The 14922-nt window shown below is 41.3% G+C and overlaps 1 protein-coding gene across 4 annotated transcripts in view; it reads right to left on the reverse strand.

Annotated features, from left to right (window-relative positions):
* Positions 1–1221: 1221 nt before the first annotated feature.
* cdh11 (cadherin 11, type 2, OB-cadherin (osteoblast)) overlaps positions 1222–14922 on the reverse strand; it is a 121467-nt gene continuing 107766 nt past the window's right edge. For all 4 annotated transcript variants that reach the window (XM_028006564.1, XM_028006561.1, XM_028006562.1 and 1 more), the window contains 8 exons: positions 9765–9878; positions 9467–9606; positions 9172–9305; positions 6637–6758; positions 6412–6529; positions 4301–4552; positions 2981–3132; positions 1222–2892 (listed from right to left, as the gene is read on the reverse strand). In XM_028006564.1, the coding sequence (XP_027862365.1) occupies positions 2527–2892; positions 2981–3132; positions 4301–4552; positions 6412–6529; positions 6637–6758; positions 9172–9305; positions 9467–9606; positions 9765–9878 (1398 nt within the window). In that variant the 3' untranslated portion in view covers positions 1222–2526. The remainder of the gene's footprint in view (positions 2893–2980; positions 3133–4300; positions 4553–6411; positions 6530–6636; positions 6759–9171; positions 9306–9466; positions 9607–9764; positions 9879–14922) is intronic.

Raw genomic sequence — 14922 nt, forward strand, 5'->3', positions numbered from 1 at the left:
AATAATAATAATAATAATGATAACAGCAACAATAATAATAGAAAACAACAGTAACAATAATATAACATTAAAAAGAAGGTGAACAAAAACACACACTCTTAAAAAGGATGTTCGGGTGTCAACCTTTCCGGGATTCCATCACCCCCTCCTGCCCCACATGTGCACAATTTATGTTTAAAATCAATACATGTTGATGCAACATATGTTGCAGGCAACACACTACTGCTCTGGAAAGTGTTCACACCCCCGTTAAAGTGCCACGTTTCTGTGATGCACACAATGAGACTTTGCTAAATCACCAGATTTTCCTGACATTTGCTAATTAGAATATTTTAGCTAAGTTTTGCAAAGATCTTACAGAAAACGAAGGATCTAATCAGGCATAGGTATCAGTCAGGAGAAGGCAGGAATAAATTCTAAAACAAAGACATTAGTGATTATCCAAAGCACACCATGGTTACAGTGGCGTATTAGTCCATCCATCCATCCCTCCATTTTCTGTTAACCCTTTGACACTAATGGGGTCGGGAGGGTTGCCGGTGCCTATCTTCAGCTACGTTCCGGGCGAGAGGCGGGGTACACCCTGGACAGTCTGTCGCAGGGCAACACAGGGACATACAGGACAAACAACCATGCACACACACACTCACACCTAGTGAGAATTAGAGACCAATCAACCCAACAGTCATGTTTTGGACTGTGGGAGAAAGCCGGAGTACCCGGAGAGAACCCACACATGCACAGGGAGAACATGCAAACTCCATGCAGAAAGACCCCGACCGGGAATAGAACCCAGGACCTTCTTGCTGCAAGGCAACTGTGCTACCACTGTGCAGCCCTGGCGTATTAGTCAATATGTAAAATTTAAGTTCAGCTTAAATTCGACAGCCCTCGCCTACTGGGATCTGTGGGCAAGAAAAGTTCTTAGAATTTGTGCAATTTGGAAAAGTTTTCCAAAGTAGAGAAAGAAAATGTTGTGAAAACAAGATGTGGTTTTCTGATATGATCATAGCAAAGAATTCAAAATGGTGAAATTCAATCAAAAGTTGGTTCAAGCTTAAGGCTGTATCCACTTACAGTATTTACACCTTGTTTTTAGTTGGATTTGAAGGGTTCAAAACAAAGGTCTCATCTTTTTTAACACCACAAGAACACGGCATTTTACTGGAGGTGTGTAAACTTTCGACAGCCCCTATACCTAGGAATGAGGAGGGGGTGACAAAGTTTACATTTACTTTGCTGGGCTAACAAATCAACAGCACATCCTTGTTTAAGAGCAGCCGAGGCGCAGGTTGCACCCTCAGAGTGATACGTCATATGTCCGCACGTTGCTCTGTACATACTAAACAAGCAGAAGAGTTTGCTTTCTGAATATATTCTTCAAGTAAAAAAAAAAGAACTTAAAAAAAGGGGGAAAAAAGAGGGAATGCACTGGGTTGCAAGAGTTTCTGTTTAGGTTTAAGGCGATTTTTAGAGCTCACAGATTTTTACCCATCGTCATCATTGGTGGACTGGGAACATGGTGGTGATCATTCGTTGGTCGACTCAGGTCAAAATGGGAAACGATTGCTGATGGCAGGAGTTTGGACAAACCGGGTCTGTGGAATGAAAACGTCTTCTCTTCTTAGAGAAGACTCAATCACTAAGGAAAAAATAATAATCCACAGTTTGGAAATGGAGATACTTTTTCAGTCCGTTTCTGTTTGGGAGTAGAAAAAAATGGGTGATACTTGTGAAGCACTGTCACAGATACTCCTACAGCCCACGTGTTGGTATAGCTACCAAAGCTAGTGGTCTCGATCGTCAGTCTCTGGTTTTCGTGTGTGCTAACCCCTGGAGTTGTTGTTGAATTATTATAAGGCCACCATACTGTGAAGATGCTCTGCTCATCTTCAGAGTATCAACAACCCGGAGTCGGTCAACTCATCTGATCTGTGGTACCTGCTGCTTTCGGCCGACAGAACAGCATGTTAAACGTCTTCAGATTTCATCTGGTTGCAGGCTGTTGCCAGACCCCAAAACACACTTTTTTTTCTTGCTCTTCCTTGTCTGCTTTAAGAGAGAAACAGAATGCAATATGCCCTGCTGCTAAGGGAGCTGTTAAGAGAATAAAATATCTCCCTGGCTGCCACCTTTGAGGAAGTACATGAATCTAGTCCACAGAAGTATATGCTATATCCAAGATGGTGCACTAATATGGTTCCCATCAAATTTTCTCTTAAACAGACAAACTGGTGACAGAACTCTCAGCTCTGCAAAGCTCAAGTCTATAGAAACAGTGGAAAAAATGTACCATAGAAGAGACAGAAGCGATTTAAGAAAAAGGAAAGGGCAGCGGTTCAAGTCAGCATCCCTCTACCCAACCATCCTGGGGAACCACCATGCGGAAGGGAGGAGCTGTTAATGTTCAGATTGGCATGAACTAGTTGGTTATAACTGGAACGTGAATGAACCTTCAGTCAGCGCATCCTCATGGAATCGATAAATTCGAAATCAGGTGGTTGTCCTCCGCCGGAAAGACCGCTGTTAAGAGTCCTCGCCGTCGTCCTCGTCGAGAACAGAGCAGTCTTTCGTCCCGTACAGATCGGCTAGCTTCCTGAACCTTGGCCCCCAGCTCTGCAGATAGTCATAATCCAAGTCGGACTCCGTTGTGACCGACTCGAGCGAGCTCAGCGAACCAGCCAGCGATCCCCTGCCCTCGTAGCCGTAGATCTGGATGGAGTCGTAGGGCGGCGCCGTGGGGTCGCCATCGGCCTCCGCGATCCGAGTCTTGATGAAGTCGTCCACATCGACGCTGTTGGGTGCTGGGCGACCCACGCCAGGCCTGATGGGGTACTGGAGTTCCGGTTTGATGTCTTTCCTTGGCAGGAAACCGTTGGCACCGTCTGGATTCTGGGCGAAAAAGGGAAGCGGTAATAACATACAAACACTGACAGAAAGACGGGGAAGACATCTTATTGCTGGAGCAACTCTTCCTTACCTGCAGTGTCGCGATGTCGAAGGCCTCCGTGTCTTCCTCGCCGCCTCCTTCGTCATCATATGTAATGATATTCTCTCTGATGTCCTCCTCCTCAAACACTATCAGCGGCTCCTTCTTCTGACGCCTCAGTGCGACAAACAGAACCACAATGGCTGCCAGAAAGCAAAGCACCACATTAAACAGCTTGTTTTGGCATTGGATCCGTCTTTCAAATCGGAGTAAACGCTGCACTGCAATGAGTGTGGATAATTGGCATACCCCATGGGGAGGCCCATTAAATACTAATTCATATTTATACTACTGTGACGCACACATGCCCATTTAATTGCTTGTAATTTTCAAATATGTCTTTTGAAGGTTTTCGGATGCATCCTGCTAATCTTAAGAGTGCGGCGTCATATCTCTATCTCGGCTCTAATGAGGATGATGTAGCCTGAATCAGTCAGCGAAGACCAGGAAGATGAAATGATTTCATCTGCAAACACACTTCCAAGATGTCTTTGAGGTTTTGGATTTGGGATCAGAAGATATGGGTATAATACAGTGATGAAAAAGAAATAATAACAGAACAAAAGTAAGATTTGGTTGGCTCAGACTGATTAGTACAATCTAATGACACCTAGATCCACAAGCCCAAAGTAGTGTGTAACTGTGAACTGGTTGGTTTTAATAAATCTTTGACAGTTGAATTTACTCATCCCATCACCTTCTGCCAGGTTTTCCTGCAGGACCAGGATTGTATTTCGCCACCTGCATTCTCAAAAAAAAGCTGCCATGTCGGGATACGAGTTAAGGGTGAAACTGCCGATGACATTAAGTCAAAAAGTTATTGACCAACTATATCAAGTTGGTCGATAACACAAGAATATGAGACCAAATAATCCTGTCACAACAAGATTTAAGACCTGTGTTAATGTACTTAAGGTTGCGAACTTAAGACTTATTCAGGATGAGTGCACACCCTGATTGCGCTGAGGTATTTCAGCTGCCTGAGCTGCGTGTTGATATAATCGAAAAGAAATTCTGCACATTTTTTTTTCTAGGATAATTTGGTATGTCCGCTGAAATAACAAACCGCTGCGATCCAATAAATTTAGTGCAAAACTGTTAAACCGATAATTTTAGAATAAACTTTAAAGCAATGGCAAAGATTTAATAAATGTCGAAATAATTATTTATTTACAGAGTAAATAATTTAAAACGTTAAGTTTTTAACATTTGGGGATGTTATACTGACATCCCCAAATAACAAGCGATGTAATCATCCTTATATGTCCAACATAGTTCACCTTGGAATGTTTTTTTTTTTTGGTTTCTTACCAAGCAAAATGACAATGCAGGCTAGAATTGCAATCAGAGCGCCGGTGCTGAGCCCAGCAGGCAGGACATAGGGCTCCACATTACAGGAGAGGATGGAGTCTTTGCTGTCGCAGGAGCAGACTCTGATGGTCAGGGTGTTGGTGCTGCTCATGGAGGGGAAGCCGTTGTCGTTTATTTCAATGGGAAGGTAGTAGACATCCTGGGTCAGACGGCTGAAGCCTTTGCGGAGCACATAGATGCTGGCTGTGCTGTCTGTGGAGGAGAGAAGTGGAGACAGGCAGGTGAGCTGGCTAGATAACAGTAAGTGACACAAACATGCGCAAGGAGGAAAGCGATTTCCATCCCATAACTGCTCAGCAGCTCAAGTGGCTGGAATGCCCGGATTCCCAGGATTCGAAGTGGGGAGTGAGGACTTTCCAAACAGTTTGTTTCTGATGGGAGAAACTGTAAACAGTGCTAAGAGACTATTCTCAAACTCAAGATAGTTAACAGACTCCCTGGAGAGATGTACCTGCACTGAAAATTAAGACTTATTCTGAAGATTTTCACATTTTATTCCAGTAATATGAAAATAATCTAAGAAAAGTAATACAATAAAAAAGTAGAAGAAAAAAATGTACAAACTAAGAATTTTATAGCAGCGGAGTTATGTACAGTATTTCCGGCACATAGTGCCATTTTACAGCACATCAAATTACTATGTTGCCTTCAGTTGTAATTGACATGCTGTATATATAAAATATGACTTAAAAATAAATCATAGTCATTTCTGATGCCTTGAAATTGGGCCTCTATCTCTTTAAGAACCTCCTCCCCTTCGTCACAGCGATGCTCCTCAGTAAATGGTGCCATTTACAGCTGTTTTACGAGCTCAGTAGATGCCCAGTTCCACCAGGTGATTGCTAATTGCTGCTGCTAGTCTGGAGGAGCTGAGGTGGGAATATGATATAAAGGTCAATAAGCTGATTTTGCATAATCCTCCTGGTTTAAATATTCGTGCTTGCATTATTTTGAAACAACTTGTTGGTTTCATTTGAAAAAGGAATGAATGTGAAGTGTTTCTGTGTCATACAAATGAATAAATTACATACTCCATTTTTGCATCATGGGAATTATCTGTAATTTTACTCATCAACCTGAAGTGACAGGTTTTCTTGTTTTCTAAGTAAAAATGATATTTTGCTGTCAACTTTTGTTTTTTCATTCTTTTTTAAAAATCTCATCTGTGCTTGTGCCTATCAGCGCCAAATCTTCCTGTTTCAACAGCTGAAGGTTCCAGCTGAGCTTCATATCACTGGTTTTGTTTTAGTGCCAAAAACCTGATGGGCCAGAGGGAACAGTTATAAAAAACAATACTTATAGTATCGTCTTCCTCTAATCTTGATTACTGTAATAATCAAGATTAGAGAACTTGGGTCAGTACAGTTGTTCCCACCATCAGTATTTATAGTTGGTTGTGACTCTTGTTAATAAAAGCTATTGGATCCTGAAGTATCACTAGTTGGTGTCTATAAATCCTGCTTGAAACAGAGTGTGTAGCGCATTTACAGCTGCATGACTGTATTTTTCTTTCCATATCTTTGTAAAACCCATAGTCTAAAAAATCTCAGAATATCAGCAGCTTTGAAATACTCAGACAAGCCCAATGAGGCACCAACAACCATGACACATTCAAAGACTTCAAAAGCTCACAGGTAAAACATGCTTTTACACACACCGCTCTCTTCCCATGACATTTCCTCTTTTATCCGCTGTCTTCTCTGCTTCCCTTAACTCTCATTTCCCTTCCTATTTTGTCTCTCACAAAACCTAATTCAATCAGTCGCCCCCCCCCAAAGATACACGTACAGACGGACAGAGACCCCACCACAATTAATATGGCCCGCAGGACATGTGTGCATTCATGAGTGTGCGGCAGAAAAATTCAGAGCACCTGCTTATTTCTACGAGGCACTGTAAGCCTCCATCTGGTCGTGCTTTGATCTAATTTGAGTGGAGGAGGGGGGAAGGTGTTGAATAAGAGACTGCAGAGGAAGATACAGGAAGGCTGGCTGCAAAAATAAAGTGTTGGGGGAAGAAAAATAAAGAAATCGGTTTCTATATTGATTTACCCCTGTTGTCTTTGAGTGAGAAGTTCTGGTTGTGGGCGACTTCAGGAGCAAGGCTGAAAGTGAAGTGTTGCCGGTGAGCCATCTCGTCTTTGTCCACAGCGCTGACTGTTTCGATAACCTGCATCACACAAGCACAGGAGATTAGACGTTGATCAACAGTCACTGAGTGTTTATGCCTTTCAATGCTGAGGTATTCTCTGCACTGCCTGGTGCCGATGGGCGTACCTTCCCCGGCGCCACGCTTTCACACATGTGGACTTCGTTGTGTGTGGCAAACTCTGGGGCGTTGTCGTTGACGTCTTTCACTTTGATGTTGACTCTCACTTTGGTGTCTTGGTGGTGACCGCCTGTGTTGCACATGAAATAATCAGTAACCTGTTGCTACCAGGCATATGAAAAGCAGTGTCAGACACGTTGAAGTGACAAAACCTTCTGTTCTCGAATCTGGTGTTGTTTGTTTGTCTGTTTAGTAATCTATTTTTGGCATTGAGGGACAATATTGTTTTCTTGCAAGATTGTCTGTCAATCAGACAGCCTCTTAGAATTCTAAGAATGCAACAAGCAGCTAATTATTTTTGCCGTCTACCACGCACTGACTCATGTCTATTTACAGTAATGTGTCAAAGAATTCCCCTTGAAATGTGAACATATTTTCATGCTGCAACTACAAACCTTAATGTTCAGTGGACCCCCGACTATTCTCTGCTTAGTATTCACTGATTCTCTTAGTCAAGGATTTTTCTGTGGAATACCACTCAAAATTATTTGTGGAAAATTTTCGTATTATATCTAAAATATTCTAATAGTTGAAGGAAAATGCAGCTTTGGAAGCTGAAATAACTAGACACAACATTACTTAATACACTATCAGCTGGAGTTGGCAAAGCAGTCAATCCAGGAGCGACATTCATTTTCTTTGGAACTAACTGCCTGTACCCCAAAGAGCAGAGTGAAGTTAGACAGGGGATGCTAGCTTCTGCTGTAATGTTAAAACAATTTCCACTGTAAATATTGATGAGTTAAGGTATATTGATGTTTAAAATAGTAAAATATGCAATTCCAAGTGTTTTTAGAGGAGGGTCATTAAGTATTCGTTGATTTCAGCTGTAGGCTGTGGTCCCTAACACCTGGGAGTATCAGGAGTTCACTGTTGGTTATGTATGTGATAGACCAACACCAAGTCCATGTTGGCCAAAAAATATAAAGAACTAAGAAATATTTTTAAGAAACATTTGTTGTATCAATTTTGTCTTTTTTGTCTCTCGCTATATTTGCATAGTGTCCACAACAGAACAACACTAATGACACAAGGAATCATTTACTGTTTAGTTTGGTTTTTTTAAAATGTTATCTTTAGGATACAAACTACATGTCGTTTCTTCATTTTTGCATAAAACAGAAAAATTAAGAAATATGAAAAAAGTCATACTTACACACATGCCAATTAATAATTGGAAAAATGTATTTAAATTGAAAAACATCTGAAAACTATGTTGTTTTCCTTTCACTTATCAGCTATTTACTTAGACAATATCTATATCCAGATAAAATACACAGATATACTGTATGTGGTTGCAGTGTAACAAAATGTCACAACCATGTCAAAATGATAAAAGGAATGAATACTTTGGCAAGAAACTGTTTTTGTATTCGTCAACACTAAGTTTGCCCTGATAAGCAAATGTGACAAATTCCGAATATCAAACAGAAGAAAAAAGGATGGGAAGTATTTCTGTGTTGAAGAAATGTACATATTTGCTGAACTTGTCAGCGTATGTTTTCTGCTACCCTGTAATTACTGGCCATTTATTTAAGCTTCCCAGTGCCTAAATGTGGTTAGCCTAGCCTGCAATGCTTCTAACTTTGTGGGCGGCTAGTCCGTTTCCATCTGTCCGTCTGGCGTCGAGCACGCCACAGGGAAACCACATGGCGCTCTGCTAGCTTGAGCCCTGGCCACAGAATACCAGGGTGGGGCCATGGTGGCCTGTGAAGATTTCTGGCGTTAAAACCAAAGAGAAAAATCTTCGTAGTGTCTGTGGGTGGACAAATCTAACCGATTTTCTTTAGTTTTCATTTGTATTTTTTTTTAACTTTCCCTTTGCTAATAAGGGCTTCCTGCACCACTTAGCGTTGACACTGTTAACGCCACCAGTGTGCTGCTTCTCAAAATCAGACCTAAAGTTTTTGAGTAACATCAAACCGTTGATCTATAGAAACATCTTTAAATGTGGGAATGCTTTAGTTCTTTACCCCTTTCATGATTTTTGTCTCATTTAACAAAAAACAAATGTAAAGTCAAAATACTAATGTTGCTAATTTAGCCAAAGGCAACACGTGAAAAACTACCTAAAGCAATCTTTCAAAAAATAATTAATCTTTTTTGCACTTTATAATGATGGGCTTCAAAGAGAATCAAGCCAGATTTATAACAGTTTCCACATATAGGGGCAGTATTTCTAACTAAAGTACTTTGATTCTGCCTCAGTTTGTTCTGTATTTAAGTCCTTTCCCAGCCACAAGTCATGATGCAAACTGCCAACTTTGATTTTACAACCTTGAAGAATTACAGGAGTTCTGAAGGCAAAGGACTGGTTCTGTTCCTTTGAATTCAGATCTCTATTAAGTCTTTGTGGCATAGAGTCAGCACAGTGACAGAGACATTGTACCAACATTTTGGCTCTTAAGTTCAAGGGTAAATATTGTTTTTGTTGCCTTGTAATAAGCTTTGATGATTGGGCGTGTTTGCTTTGATATACATACCGATCTCTGTAGCTGAAACTGAAATATTGTGCCAGGGTTGTGTTTCTCGGTCCAGCGGTCTGTTCGTGGTGATCATTCCGTCTTCTGAGATGCTGAAGAACTGATCCACATCTGTGTACCGGGGAATCATGTATCTGTTTGTAGAAAACATGTTCTATAACACGAGACTCAACATGTTCATAGACTTTACCACTTGGAGTATGTTTTATGTCGCTGCATAATCTCAACTTTTAGGTTATCTTTGTGCTCTGATGTGAGTGTCTTTGTGCGTGGCCACACATTGTTTTATTGTTACCTGACAGGATTGTTGGCAACATCCGTGTCCTTGGCATGAACCCGTCCCACCGGGGTGCCTCGAGGCGCGTTCTCCTCCACCTCGAAAGTGTAACTAGAGGCTATGAAAACGGGAGGCTCATCTGCGTCCTCCACCGATATCTGCACACCAACACAAACAACCGCTGAAGGGCTCCTGTGATGTTTGCTTTATTAAACCGGCAAACAAATATGCCCGCCTCGCTCTACGAGGCGCACCGTGCACCCAATGAAATGCATGCATTATTGACTTTTCTGCTCCTTTTCACACACAAAACTACCTTGATTGTGGCTTCATCCTTGTAAGGTCCCCAAGCGAGAAATCGAGGGTCTAAGTGTGGGTTGGACCCCTCCACCTTCAAAGTGTAGGACCTCTTCGTCTCAAAGTCCACTTGCTGAGAAAGTAGAGACAATGGATTTTATTATTATTATTATTATTGCTGCAAATACATACAACATTGTTGTTTATTCCAAAGAACAGAACTACTATCCATCCCCTGCAGAAGCTGCATTGATGTTGCAAACTGCATGAATGATCAGTGCTGAGCTTTCATGTTCAGGTAGGGGGAGCTGTTGCCACATGAATGAATTGAAGGAGCTTTTGTTAACAAGCCAAAAAAAAACAACAAACCCCCCCCAGTAACCCAAATCGAGACTTTGATTTTAAAACTGTTCCTGGTGTATGATATGGCATGATATGACAGGATTATTTCTGGAAGTGAATGAATCATTGGATTGTTTTTGTTCTGGCTGCTTTCATCATCAGATGAAAAACAATAGTGGTGTGTTTCTAATGAGCCAGGATGAGGTCTGGGAGTCTGGGATGCTGCGTGATGAGGAGGAACAGAAATGCTTTCAGTCACCAAGAGGCGAAGCAGGACCGCGATGGCCCGTTACCGCCCGCAGAATTAGGCGGAATTTAATCAGTTACACTTTGACAATGGAGACTGCTGTATTAATCATCCACTTTTAATACACATCCTGCCAACATATCAGCTGACATATCAGTAAACTCCAAGACACCTCTGAGGTGCTGAATTTATTCACATGGAAGTCAGGATCACTTCACTTTTTACATACAGCAGCCTGGATGCAGAATCGATTTGTGCCCTGAGGGGTGTTTTTTTTCCCCCCATTGTGAGCATATTTTCCTTACACATCACATTCTCATCTAGTCATATCAAAAAAGTTGCACTGCAATTACAAAGCAATGACCCTTGGCTAAAAGGCACAGTGAATGTTACGCCTCTAATGATCCTCTCTCCTGATGTGCAGAGTCTACACTGCTGCAGGGAAAACTTCTAAGTCAACAATTGTTCTGGCAGTTATTGTATGATGCAATACCCAAGAGGTGCTCTCTGCTAAGATTGCAAGGCAGCGTGCTTCGCCAGCAGCACTTGGCAGCAGCCTCATATGCAGCTGTAATCATAGCAAGTGACACTCTTTTGGGTGTTATTGTTTGGTCTTAAACAATGATCCGCTGCCACAAAGACTTCGCTATTCCACCTGAAAATGGTGGTGCTGAACAGGATATATCCTAGAGCAGGTGTGATCTTTTACACTAGGGCTCCTGTGCCTTTGGGAAACGTTGATTTGGACTAGCTCTGTCATGTTGGTTCTGATTTGTTCTCTTTGTAGGCTTTTGTTCATCGGTTTTAAAAAGCAGGCTTCACGGATGCAGGAGGAGGAAGTTCAAACCATTTTCAACCAGATTTTTAAGACAAGAAGCGAAAGCAAATGAGGTGGACTAGTAGTGATTATTGTCACAATTACATTAAGCTCTTGTACACAAAGAAGTTCTGTGTCATTGGCTCTAACCATGATAATTGGTTCTATCCTATTCTGATTATAAAGGTATTTTACATAAACAGTTTCCCATAAAAGCAGGGTTTAATTATTTAGAACTTTTGAAACTCCAGGAAGGCAATGTTTAAATATTTTGCCCATCTTGAGAGAAAGTTAAAACAGATATAAGTACATTAAATATTTTGCCTCCGTCCTTGATTAGAGTGATAAATTTCAGCAAATTGAACAGCTTGCAAAATTTTCTATATCTGTTTAAAACATTGATGAAATGATGGTGTCTTTTCTTTGAGGTGCCTGGAAACATTTGTAGATTTTACTTTAGGTCAGTCTTGCTCGTTTTCAGTTGAATCATTGGGCTTTTAATATTCAAAGAAACAATGCTGTTTGGACATCCCCCGGGTGTATTGGAGGCACCCCTTCCTCTACTGCTACTACTGTTCTTGTTTATTCCTCTCTTCCAACAAAAAGAAATCTGTAAGAATCCATTTCTGCTAAATTCCCAGAAGATTTGGAAGTAGCTTAGAAGATATTTTAAATTTATGGCAGCATAGCCATCGTTTGCCTCTAAATCATTCAATTTAATTAAGGTTCACTGCGCAATTAAGGTTAACTTTTCTAGATGTAGGCTCTGATATTTACCATGAAATTGAATAGAAACCTCAACATTTTTAAAGTTCAATCTGTCAGCCAAGTCATGTGGTTTGGGGCTTATTTTTGTCTGCGGTTTCATAATTTTAATTTAATTATCAAATTATGGTTAATGTGATGCAATAGCTTCTGTAATGGGATTACGTTTACAGCCCCATCCATTGATCGCTATCCATGGGTCCCCAGCTGAGCCCATTTAACTGAATTCCACACTGAGGAAGATGCCTCTGAATCCCCTGCCAGATATCACCTTCTCCTACAATGAAAGACTCTGGGAGATATGTCTTCAGTAGGAGTGACTCAAGGAAGGAATGAAGGTCGAAGACAAGCAAAGGGATTGAAAAAAAATGGAAGAATGAGGGGAGAAAAGGAAAGAACAGAAAGACGAGAAGGAGAAAGGATGCAAGAAAGGAACTCATAAGGGACACATGGAAAGGAGGACAGAGGTAAAGAAATAAGGAAGGATTCATAGAGGGCGATGGAGGTAGGACAGAGCAAGGGATGTAAAGAAGAGAGGAAGAAATTAATTAAGGAAGGACAAACCGGTTTGTATTTTTGGGAATAAAATACACTACATTGTGATCTGAATGTTATAAGCTGCCACTTTAATCTAAAGGTTTGGGTCAAGACTCCATAAAGGCCAGTGAGGTTCTTCTACTACAAAAAGGCTCATCAATGCTTTTTTTGGAACTTGCTTTATGCATTGGTGAACTGTCACTGTGGAACAGCATCTAGCTCCTTCCTAACTGTTTCCACAAAATCTGAACACTCTGCACTAGAATGTACACTTGAAACCACTCAGTCAGGCAAGAGGAGTTCTCCTGGTAGCGACCAAAACCAGACTTTGTATTGTGCCATGTTTCGTCACTCTGAAGAACATATCTCCACCAGTCTGGGGTTCAGAAAGCTTTAGAGAACCACACCTCTTGCTTTTAAAGGGTCAGATGTAGCAGCTTATTAAGGAGACCCTATGAAGCTCTCTGTAGACTGTCCTTGAGGTAAACTAAATGCCACACAAAGTTTGGATGTGTGTAGCTGTTAACAACAGAAAGTTGATGAATTTTGCACACTACGTGCAGTTGCACCACCCACTACGTAATTTCACGTTCCTAGACTCAAGTGCAGTATAACTGTTGTTATACCATCAACAATTGACCTTCGAACATTTAGATAGCATAGCGTACCCTGTTACGGCTTCATGCTGAAATTCACCAAGTTCCTGAGGGAAACTAATCCTTTCACAGATGTTTGCATGTTCTCCCTGTAAATGCATGGGTTCTCTCTAGGTACTCTGGCTTCCTTCCACAGCCCATAAACATGACTATTACATTAGTTGATCTCTCTAAATTGCCCCTAGGTATGAGGAGCAATTTAGGACCAGAGTGTACCTGGCGCTGGTACCACTAGGGATAGGTACCAACCTAGACAATGAATGGCTGTTTGTAGCATTCTTCATGCCTAAGAGATTGATTTTATACAACTGTGGCAATGGAAGAGGTAGGAACGCCTGCAATCAATGATTTAATGGAGTGACCAAATACTTTTGGCAATATAATGAATATTTTTCCTATTAAGCACTCGATCCACTCACTTTAAGCAGATACTTGGTACATTTAGTGACAAGTGTCTCAAAAGCCACCATATGCAAAAACGAAAGCACTATAATGTTACTGAAAGAATCTGAATGAAACAATAAGCCATTTTCTGAAACTGACATTATGCTTGAAATCATCTCTGGTCTTGGGTTTGTCTAGCTGTTAGCTCCACAGACCCAAACCCATTAAACGAGTGAAGACTTTTGAACAATTTTAGAGCTAGAGATTCTGAGTTCTGCAACCTGGATGGCTAAATAAGGCACATTAATATGTGCTGGAGGCAGGTAATCCTGTTTATCATTCATAAAAGATCCCGAATCCAATCAAGATTACAACTCCGAGCGAATAAAGTCCACCGTGTTCTATGTGATCTAACACATTATCAGAAAGTAACACCTCCTCTGAATGGATTGTTGCGCACTCATCCAGTTGCAGATAAACATGTTTAATACGATGATGACAGGTACAGTCGAAGAAGAATAGATGTGACCCACTTCTTTCATTTTTTCATTTCTGTCCCTGCCTCCCTCTCTTCTTATCGCCACCCTCTCTTTATTCTCTCCCTCTTTCTATAATCAGTCTGATATAATGATAATAATATTCACAATAATACCCCTCCTTCTCCCTATTGCTTTCTGTGGCACACATACACACACTGCTCCTTAATATTCTGTGGACTGCTTTCGTCAGGACACAGTTGAAAGAGACTAGCTGATTAAAGCTCATCCCCGTGTGTCTGTCTTTGAGGAGGAGAGAATAGAGATTAGTGAAGGCTACTCTTGATGCTGATTTGAAAGTGTGTATAGGTGGAAGTGCATGCATGTGGTCGTATGCGTGTGTGCATGTGTGAAGGTATGCGCTTGCTTTTAATTTCGTGTGACGATACCTTCAGGGCACAAAAGGTTTTGATTTCCCCTGAGACGAATCAAGACCCAATAATTTCACATGCATGCATGCACACTCTCCCCTGCGTACATACAAACACTTTCAAGTTAAAATGGCGTCATCAGATCAAGGGGGGAGAGTGGGGAGCAGCAGGGGTGGGTGTGATCATCTTATTCTGCACTTACGCACTTTTAATCAGGATCTGGCTAATGAGCTATTATTCCAAGAGACACGAGGAACTGCGGTAATGGGCTGATGTGTGGCGGTTTCGACAGATCTGTTTATGGTCCAGCGTTGTCTCCAAATCAGCATCAGTAAGATCTCACTGACCAAATCAAGATAAACTTACTATATAACAACTCAAAGGTCAGGGTATGTTACAGATGGCTTCCCTGAACTAGCTAACCAATCAGCAGAGGACCAGAGGACTTCAAACTTTAATGCCTGCTCCAACGTTTAAGGTCAAGACATTAAAACTGACAATGCGCAGCATAAAAGATAGAGA

Source organism: Xiphophorus couchianus, chromosome 22 (assembly GCF_001444195.1).
Source record: "Xiphophorus couchianus chromosome 22, X_couchianus-1.0, whole genome shotgun sequence".
Taxonomy (NCBI): Eukaryota; Metazoa; Chordata; class Actinopteri; order Cyprinodontiformes; family Poeciliidae; genus Xiphophorus; species Xiphophorus couchianus.